Source organism: Barbus barbus, assembly GCF_936440315.1.
Source record: "Barbus barbus genome assembly, chromosome: 11".
Classification (NCBI taxonomy): domain Eukaryota; kingdom Metazoa; phylum Chordata; class Actinopteri; order Cypriniformes; family Cyprinidae; genus Barbus; species Barbus barbus.
The window spans coordinates 33371755-33382699 of record NC_136739.1 but is presented as its reverse complement, the minus strand read 5'-3'; the positions used below and the strand labels follow the sequence as shown (position 1 = coordinate 33382699).

At 42.2% G+C, this 10945-nt stretch overlaps 2 protein-coding genes across 2 annotated transcripts in view; one reads left to right on the top strand and one right to left on the bottom strand.

Moving 5' to 3' along the window:
* The window catches only part of actr3 (actin related protein 3), an 11200-nt gene extending 11116 nt beyond the window's left edge, over nt 1-84 (bottom strand). Inside the window, exon 1 of the mRNA XM_079428618.1 lies at nt 1-84. This exon is cut by the window's left edge and continues 95 nt beyond it. The gene's annotated coding sequence lies outside the window, so the exon portion shown is untranslated.
* A 5410-nt stretch (nt 85-5494) lies between these two features.
* LOC306877472 (G-protein coupled receptor 39-like) lies at nt 5495-10743 on the top strand (the record flags this gene model as incomplete). Its single annotated transcript, XM_079429238.1, has 2 exons — nt 5495-6275; nt 10292-10743. The coding sequence occupies 2 exons, from the start codon at nt 5495-5497 to the stop codon at nt 10741-10743; spliced, it is 1233 nt and encodes a 410-aa protein (XP_079285364.1).
* Nucleotides 10744-10945: the final 202 nt, after the last annotated feature.

The following is a 10945-nucleotide window of genomic DNA, read 5'->3' as shown; positions in this document are numbered from 1 at the left end:
AGTTTGTGCGCGAGGCGGAACCCGGAAGCGCCAAGGGAAGCGTTTGTCCACTTCCGCATTCAAGCGCGCACCCTAAAGCGGCCACGAGCGGGCGGGGCGGTGCTGCTTGTGGGCGGGGCTGCTCAAACACGTGGCTGCTCACATTACAGAACTACAGAGAATGACATGATTGTTTTGCTTATTTTCAAAGCATAAGCGCACGCACACACACACACACACACACACTCTCAAACACACACACACTCTCAAACACACACACACACACACACACATGTTGGTTTTTGTGGTTTATGGGGACTCTCCATAGTCGTAATGGTTTTTATACTGAACAAACTGTGTGTGCTATTGCCCTACACCAACCCTACACCTAAACTTAGCCCTCACAGGAGACTTTGTGCATTTTTAGATTTTCAAAAAAACACCATTTAGTATGTTTTTAAAGCCTTTTGAATTACGGGGACATAGGCAGTGTCCTCATAAACCACCTTCATATTGTAATACCTCTGTCATACCCATGTCATTATACACATTTGTGTCCTCGTAAACCACATAAACACACACACACACACACACACGAAACGAATGTTATATGTAAAGAGTGCTGACACTTCAGCAAATTTGTATGTTTGTATAAATTTGAATGAAAAGCATGCATGTCAAATTAAATTGTAATTTTGATTGAGAAATAAATTAAGTATCATGAGAGAAGACATTACTGACCTGCTCAGCTGTCAATCATTCTACGTGAAGCAGCAGGGTTAAAATAGTCAGTAGGACATTAACAAGCTGTTTGGGTGAACGAACATCCTCATAGAAAGATTTTTTGAGTTTGTTAAATAACATGAAATGAACATGAATATCTCATTGCATCAGAGTAAATGTGTAAATATGTATCTGGCAGCAGATGGAGCTCATGCTGAACTGATTAGTTTTATGACCAGGACCCTGCCCAAAACACAATAGGAAATGTAATGGATTTAATGGTTATGATGGGAATTGTATTGGTTTTAATGAAACTATAATGTTGTCTACTGGTATGTGATGGATTCTATTGGAGGGATGTTAAATCCTATTGGAAAAATACCCAAAACACACTACGAAGGAATTTTGTAATGTTTTACTGGAAAAAGCTTATAATGGTATTTTAATGGAAACCATTGGAATTTCTGTGATGGTTTCTATTGGGCTTCTATTGTTTAGTTTTTTTAGCAGGGAACACTTGTGCTGTGTGTGATTTAGTTTGTTCTTGTTAAAGTAACAAACATGTTCTGAGTTTGTCACACCACAGAAAATGTGTTACTAACCACCCAGCCAATAAAAATAAAAAAACAACCTAAATAAAATAATAATCTTGAAAGAATGATCAGTATACAGACAGAGCGACACACGTCATAATCTGAAAACCACGCCCACCGAGAGGGAGGGGGGCAATCCAACCCTCTCCATTGACTCTGTATTGCTGGAAGCTGCCTCCTTGTCATTTCTGACTTATAACAAAAAACAGAACAATGTCTAAAAGCTGCTGTGTGACGAGATGTGCAGTAAACCCAGAACTATGTTTATATAAGCTGTCGACCCTAAAAAACGAGCATTTAGGAATTCAAAACTAGAGCGCATCGTGTCATATTAGTCTGAGACAGGAAACATTCATTATTTTAATCATGTCAAAAGATTATTTCACCAACCGATGTGAACCTGAGAGGAGGAGATATATTGAGAAATTACATTTTATTGTTTTATTGGTCTTATTCAGCCTGCTACAGGAGCTGCTGGAACAGTTCTACTCCGCCATCATTGAATCCATCCTCTGCACTTCAATAACTGTCTGGTTCAGCTCAGCTACCAAATCTGAGCTCAGAAGACTACGGAGGGTAGTCCGGACTGCTGAGCGAATCATTGGTACAACCCTCCCCACTCTCCAAGAACTGTACTCATCCAGAGTGAGCAAAAGGACTGGTAAAATCACTCTGGACCCCTCATATCCAGCACACTCCCTCTTTGAACTGTTACCGTCTGGTCGACGCTAAAGAGCTCTGAGAACCAGAACGACCAGACACAGGAACAGTTTCTTCCCTCAGGCAATCCATCTCATGAACACTTGAACTCTTAACAATAAACATGAAACACACAACACTATCATAATTTTTATTTTATTTTACATACATACTTATTGCATTTCAAATTTGCACCTAACATACCTGTACATACTGAATTGTCTATGTTGTATATTGTGTTTGTGCTATTTGGCACATTGTCCATTTTTGTATATTTGTACATTATTTATTTTATTTTTATTTTTTATTTTTATTCTTTATTACCTGTGTCCTGTCCTGTTGCTGTCTTTCTGTTGCGCTGTGGAGCTTCTGTCACTACAACACATTCCTTGTATGTGTAAACATACCTGGCAATAAAGCTCATTCTGATTCTATGCCAGCTCCCTTTTTCCTTACCTTCCTTTTATTTCAGAAATGACCTCATGATCAATGTCCTCATTTTTAAGTTGCTTTGGATAAAAGCATCTGCTAAATGTAATGTAATGTAATAAAAAGATCCAACTTAATGGCCCATTGTGAAATACCCTGACATCTACAACTATGATCCTTAAACGCTCATTTTTTTGGGTCGACAGCTTATATAAACGTAGTTCTGGGTTTTTTAGCTTGTGTACCTCGTCACACAGCAGCTTTTAGACATTGTTCTGTTTTTTGTATAAGTCAGAAATGACAAGGAGTCAGCTTCCCGCAATACAAAGTCAATGGAGAGGGTTGGATTGAATCCCCCCCGCCCCCTGGTGTGGGCGTGGCCTAAATGCGCTCTGTCTCATACGCTGGGGGCGTGCCCGCTGGTGCAGCTGAAGTGAAGTGAAGTGACATACTGCCAAGTGTGGTGACCCATACTCGGAATTCGTGCTCTGCATTTAACCCATCCAACGTGCACACACACACAGCAGTGAACACACACACACACACACACACACACAGCAGTGAACACACACACACCGTGAACACACACACACAGCATTGAACACACACACACACACACACCGTGCACACACATAGCAGTGAACGAACACACACACACACACCGTGCACACACACAGCAGTGAACACACACACACACACACACACAGTGAACACACACACACACACACACACACACACACAGTGAACAAACACACAGCAGTGAACACACACACACACACACACACAGTGAACACACACACAGCAGTGAACACACACACACCGTGAACACACACACACACACACACACACACACACACAGTGAACACACACACAGCAGTGAACACACACACGTCGTGAACACACACACACAGCAGTGAACACACACACACAGTGAACACACACACAGCAGTGAACACACACACACCGTGAACACACACACGGAGCAGTGGGCATTTATGCTGCGGCGTCCGGGGAGCAGTTGGGGGTTCGGTGTCTTGCTCAAGGGCACCTCAGTCGTGGTATTGAGGGTGGAGAGAGCGCTGGACATTCACTCCCCCCACCTACAATCCCTGCCAGCCCGAGACTCAAACCCGCAACCTTTGGATTACGAGTCCGACTCTCTAACCATTAGGCCACGCCCACTGCCGCACCTCCATCAGTAGCCATACATGTTTATAAATGCATTTACATGAAGAGGGCATAGCTAGCTAGCAAACTGTAGGCTGTAGTAACTGTAAAGACAGTAACGATGAATTGCTGATGCTAATGCACTCTAGTTATTATAGTATTAGTTATATTAGTTATAGTATTAGCTAGTTATTACACCCAAAAAATACTTCACACAAAAATGGGGAAAAACTGTTTATATCTCCGCAATTCAGTACGACATAGTTGACAGTCTTTACGCTGCAGCTTGAGATCAGAGGTCTCCATCCGTTCCAGCAGAAGCCAGACATACAAGAACTCCTTCACATGCCTCACTTTGATAAAGGTTCCAGAGATCCTCTGTTTACACTAAACCACATGTTTAACTCCTTATTAGGCCCGTGTCCACCCTGACCGGAGGGTTGAAGTGGACAGTCCTGTTTCTCCAGCGTTGGCAGTTGTTGCTAATAGATCATCTGGTTTTCTCTAGGTGACCTTTCCTACCCAAACACTCTTACATCCATTCATCCATCGTCAGTGTGTGGAGATATTACTCATCATTACAATTTAGAGCAGCCAGATCATCTCCAAACTAGGCTTTATTTTCATAAAACTAAATATTTCATTCTTATATTTTGTGTCATGGGGTGAATGAGCCTCATGGTTCATCAGAGCTTGTCAAAGATTTGAGATCTGATCCAGAGATTCGCACACAGACTCAGACCCAGTTTCTGAATTAACTAGCTTTACATGTCATAGTTTAATCAGGACGGGTCACTTTATTGTCCAGCTTAGATTTGTGTTTAATGTTGTTTTACTTTTCTTTTTTTATTATCAAAGATGAAAATTATTTTCAACAACATCAAGAACAAATAAAGCATATTTACATATACATTTTAATATGTGTTAGTTTAAATCTGTATGTTCTTCTGTCCTGAACCCTGGTCAGAAACATTGGGGATAACACTAATATAATCGTAGCTGTTTAAGCAGCCGGTTAGTGCTCACACGTCACAGTAATCTGTGTTTTACAGCTCTTGTGTTTATCTGCATTTGTGCTCAACTGAGACCTACAATAACAGACATAAAGCAATTACACAGCCTGTTAACTTTAACTGCTGTTTGCATCGATGAGCAATCTGATGAATATGGTTTCACCAAAAAGCAGATATATTGGTCATGATGTAGTTTAACACCCAAAATCCAGCAGCTCATGTGAGCGAGCGATAATGAAGACTCACTGCTGCGACTGTGAGGATAAACTCATCAGAACAATTATCAGTGCTATTCACAGCCACCGTTATTGTTGGATGAAGCAACATTTTCCTAAACTTTTTGGTTGCACGATATAATTTTTCTGTAGAGAAAATAGAAGTGACACAATGTCAGCATTCTTCAAAATATCTTCTTTAGTGTTCAAGAGAAGACAGAAACTCACACAGGTGTGGAGCGACACGAGGGAGAGTAAATGAAGACAGAATGATCATTTATAGGTGAGTCATCGCTCTGAAACACTCTAAAGTATGTACTGTGGCTGTAACTTGTGTAAACACACACACACACAGGACACACCCTCGTACTGTAAAGCATCACATGACTAATAGTTCCCTCTCAACTGGCGACGCTCGGCTCAGATCACGGCAGTAACTCGCACCGCCTCCGTGATCAAACTCCAATCATTACCTGGCAGCAGAACCTCAAACATGAGCCGAGGAAGATTCACGTCTAACGCATCACTCAGACTGAGCTGAGAGCTCTGATCTTCATCATGAAGCGTTCACAGACTCTCTGCTTCAAGAGGAACGCCGTGATTCTGTGCTCTGTGAGTTTGATGATTAACAGCACAGATAAGCAGCACTAAAGTCAATAAGAGAGTGGCCGGCATCATGGAGGAGAACGAGGAAGTGCAGAGCCTCTGGAAAACACTGGAGCCGAGTAACGAGGTGAAGATCTTCCTCACGGTGCTCTACAGCCTTATCCTCGTGCTGGGCATCGTGGGAAACAGTGCGACCATCCACGTGTCCCAGCGGCTGCAGCGGAGCGGATACCTGCAGAAGAGCGTGACGGACCACATGCTGAGCCTGGCCTGCTCTGATCTGCTGGTGCTGCTCATCGGGATGCCCGTGGAGCTCTACAGTGCCATCTGGTTCCCCTTCTCATCCTCGTCTGCAGACACCGCCTGCAGGATCTACAGCTTTCTGTTCGAGGCCTGCAGCTACGCCACGATCCTCAACATCGCCTCGCTGAGCTTCGAGCGCTACCTGGCTATCTGCCACCCATTCCGCTATAAAGCGCTGTCGGGCCGGCGCTCCACGGCGCTGCTGCTGGGGGCCTGGGTCTGCTCGGCGCTCGTGGCTCTGCCGCTGCTCGTGGCCACAGGCACCGAGGGACTGGCCCTTGAGGGCCTGCAGGGGCCCGCACAGAACCTGACCTTCTGCACTAATCTGAGCCAGCACTGGGTCATGTACCGCACCAGCATCTTCACCGCCTTCCTTCTCTATCTGCTCATTCTGGGCGGCGTGGCCTTCACGTGCAGAGCCATGATTGCTGTTCTCCGGGCCCCGATGGGACCCCAGGAATCCGGGGCCAACGGAGCCACACACGGTGTTCCCAAACATGAGAGCGCCCGGCTGAAAGCGGCCCGCAAGCAGACCATCCTCTTCCTCGGTAGGACACAATCACAATCCGTTCCTTATCTCACACTCCTCTCCTCTCCTGAAAAGGCTCACCTTTACTCTAACTCAACCTTACACAAACATCCACCCAAACCTCCTCAACACCTCTTCTCTGTCGCCTCCACCATCAATACCACGACTGAGGTGCCCTTGAGCAAGGCACCGAACCCCCAACTGCTCCCCGGGCGCCGCAGCATAAATGCCCACTGCTCCGGGTGTGTGTTCACGGTGTGTGTGTGTGTGTGTGTTCACTGCTGTGTGTGTGTGTGTTCACTGCTGTGTGTGTGCACGTTGGATGGGTTAAATGCAGAGCACGAATTCCGAGTATGGGTCACCATACTTGGCTGAATGTCACTTCACTCACTTCACTATAAAGTCCTCTGAGATACTTCAGAAACCATTGAATGCAGTACTCAGGGAAAAAAAACTTTAGTACTTAAGATAATCTTAAGAGCATCTAAGTGTACTCAACTGTGCTACACCATGAATATGAACTAAAATGTTTTAATATACTTTCTCTGTAAAAAAAATGCGTCCAAATACCTACACTTGAGCACTTGACCACTTAAATGACGTATTTCCTGTATTTGGGCCAAGTGCTCAAGTGAGGATGAAGAACACAAGTGTGTAGAGCTTTTCATCACCTGATGGGACACACTTATAGTGTCGTAAAAATGCAAGCATTTACATAGCTTTATTTTAATTTTAAATACTTTGCATTTTAAAATCAACTTCTAAATGTCTGTTCAGTAGTCCCTATAACATGACATCATTTTAATTTGTGGTGCTTCTGATTAAGTGATAAAAAGCAGTAGCAAATGTTGTGCAACACTTTGTTTTTCTACCAAATTATAATATCTAATTATTATATTAATATTTAGGTTTCCATGACCTCTCACGAAATCTCGGCAAAAATCTTACGATTTATTCCAAAACATGATGCATGATGGGATACACTAAGCCTGGAATAGTGCTCCGGAGCAGTATTGGAGATAGTGTGGGTGTGTATTGAGGGCACTGCGCTTTAGTGTTTTTAAGACCTGGGACAGTCTTGTGCACGTGCTCAAGAGAGCAAGTGTGGGTATTTGGACAAGGCAACAGTTAGTTACCACTTGTAGTACACTTGAACCCATATTTCATACACCAGTGGGTTCAAGTGTACTACAAGTGGTATCTAAATGCATTTTTTAAACAGACTGATGTTATGTTAAGAGCACGTTTTAATTCATATGGTGTCCCAAAATAGCACAGTTGAGTACACTTAGATGTTCTTAAGATTATCTTAAGAAGTACTAAAGAGTAATTTTTAGTATATTAAGTACATAATTAGTGCGTGAAAATAGAGCACTTTTAGTACGTTATGGAAGTACACTTTTCTTCCTTCTGGGTATCTGTAGAAATGAGCTGCGTAGAAATCTCAGCGCTCCAGTCACGTGATCTTACGCAACAACACTCAAACATTCACACTGAACTCAGACAGACATTTCTAACCCAGAGATCCCCGCCTCATCTTCAGCCATGACCAGCTCGCTGAGAAATTAGGGTCCCAAACAAAAGCTACATATTTGACGGATTAATTGGAAACATACACTACCTTTCACTAATCATAGACCAGTAAGTTTTCTCCTTCTTTTCTTTGTTTTTAAGATATTAATGCTTTTATTCAGTAAGGATGTGTTAAATGTATAAAAAGTGATAGTAAAGACTTATATTGTAAGAAAAGATTTCTATTTTGAATAAATGCTGTTTACTTTTTATTCATCATAAGAATCAAAGTATAACAGGTTCCAAAAAAATATTAAGCAGCAAAAACTTTTTCCAACTTTAATTATAAATCAGCATATTAGAATGTTTTCTGAAGGATCATGTGACACTGAAGACTGGAGAATTGATGCAAAAAAAAAAATCAGCGCTGCGTCGCAGAAATAAATTATATTTTAAAGTACATTAAAATATGAAGCCAATATAAGAAATTCCAATAATATTTCACAATATCACTGTTTTTTTTCCTCTGTATTTTTGAACAAATAAATGCTGCCTTGGTGAGAAGAAGAGACTTCTTTAAAAACAATATAAATCTAACTGATCCCAAACTTTTGAACAACAGTGTAAGTGCACATGCAAACAGGGTAAACACATTTAAACTAGATAATTTTGTACCTAATGTGTTCTGGATTCTCACTAAATACCAAGGATTTGATGCAATACATTTATATGATTTCTATTTTTTTTATAAAACTGCATATAAAAACTGCATATAATTATCAGATGGACCCTTGAACGAATTTCAGAACTACTGCAGAGTGAATGACAGTCACAACATACAGTACTCAGTACAGTTGATGCACGTCCACTTCTGTCCAATCTGTCAGTACATGAGAAACACTGGACCGAACAAGCAGAACTGCAAGGAAAAATACATCTTAAGCCTCATCATTTTCAGTATGGTCTGAATTCTAAAATCAAATATACAGTTGTGGTCAGAATTATTGGAACCCTTGGTAAATATGATCAAAGAAGACTGTGAAAATTAACCTGCATTGTTAATCCTTTTGATCTTTTATTTAAAAAAATCACAAAAATCTAACCTTTCATTGGATAATAAGAATTTAAAATGGGGGGAAATATCATTATGAAATAAATGTTTTTCTCAAACACACGTTGGACACAATTATTGGCACCTTTTTATTCAATACTTTTTGAAACCTCCATTTGTCAGTTTAACAGCTCTAAATGTTCTCCTATAATGCCTGATGAGGTTAGAGAACACCTGACAAGAGATCAGAGACCATTCCTTCATCCAGAATCACTCCAGATCCTTCAGATTCACAGCTCCATGTTGGTGCTTCTTCTCTTCAGTTCACCTCACTCATTTTCTACAGGGTTCAGGTCAGAGGACTGGAATGGCCAGCAGAAGCTTGGTTTTGTGCTCAGTGACCCATTTTTGTGTTGTTTTTGAGGTTTGTGTTTGGATTATTGTACGGTTGGAAGATCCAAACACGGCCCATTATAAGATTTCTAATAGAATCAGTCACTTATTGATTTTTTATCTGTTGGTATTTGATAGAATCCATGATGCCATGTGTCTGAACAAGATGTCCAGGACCTCCAGCAGAAATATAGGCCCACAACATCACAAATACAGCAGTATATTTCATTGAACACATGGGGTACTTTTTATCCCTGTGTTCACCAAAGCCATCTTGAGTGTTTGCTGCTAAAAAGCTCATTTTTTAGTTTCATCTGACCATAGAAGCCAGTCCCATTTGAAGTGCCAGTCCTGTCTGATAACTGAATATGCTGGAGTTTGTTTTTGGATGAGCTAGGAGAATTTTTCTTGAAATCCTCCCAAACAACACGTGCTGATGTAGGGGCTGTTTGACAATTTTTTTTAAAGGTTTTCTGACCCCGAGACTCAACTATTTTCTGCAATTCTCCAGCTGTGATCCTTGAAGAGTCTTTAGCCACTCAAACTCTCCTTCTCACCGTGCATTAGGACGATATAGACACACGTCCTCTTCCAGGCAGTTTCATTACATTTTCTGTTGATTGGAAATTCTTAATTATTGCCCTGATGGTGGAAATGGGGATTTTCACTGCTCTAGCTCTTTTCTTAAAGCCACTTCACTAATTTGTGAAGCTCAATTATCTTTTGCTGCACATCAGAAAAATTGTGAATATGAATGGGAGTATACTTCAGAGATATTTTACTCTTAAGAATTTCTAGGGATGCCAATAATTGTGTCCAATGTGTGTTTGAGAAAAACATTTATTTCATAATGATATTTCCCCCCATTTTAAATTCTTATTATCCAATGAAAGGTTAGCTTTTTGTGAATTTTTTAAATAAAAGATCAAAAGGATTAACAAAGCAGGTTAATTTTCACAGTCTTCTTTGATCATATTTACCAAGGGTTCCAATAATTCTGACCACAACTGTAATGTAAGTAGTTATTTTGTGTTCTGTATGTAATGTTCTCCTCTCACACATGACTGTGTTCTCATCAGTGCTGATCGTCTGCGCTCTGCTCGTGTGCTGGATGCCCAATCAGATCCGCCGGCTGATGACCGCGGCCGTGCCCAAGTCTGCGTGGACGGCGAGTTACCTGCGCAGCTACGTGAAGCTCCATCCGGTGGCCGACAGCTTCTTCTACCTGAGCTCGGTGCTGAACCCGCTGCTGTATAACCTGTCCTCGCGCCAGTTCCGCTCGGCGTTCCTGCAGACACTCCTGTGCCGTCTGTCTCTGCAGCACGCCAACAGAAGAGTGCTGGAGACCAGCCTGGCCTCCAAGAGTTCCAGAAACACATCACGGCCCCTGTTGCGCAGATCTCTGAACCACATACGGGCCGCCACCGCCGACAGATCCATCCATTCATCGCCAGCAGAGAGACCAAACCCTCCCAACCCCACCGACCGACCGCAGACCTCTGAACCTCAGCTCACCTACTGCACTACCTGACCCTGACTGATGGACAAACCACTGGAGAACACTGGAGACCACTGCAGACCACTGTAGACCACTGTAAAACACTTCAGACCACTGTAGACCACTGCAAACTACAGTAGGCCACTGTACAACACTTCAGACCACTGAAGAACACTGTAGACCACTGCAGACCACTGTAAAACACTTCAGACCACTGTACAACACTTCAGACCAC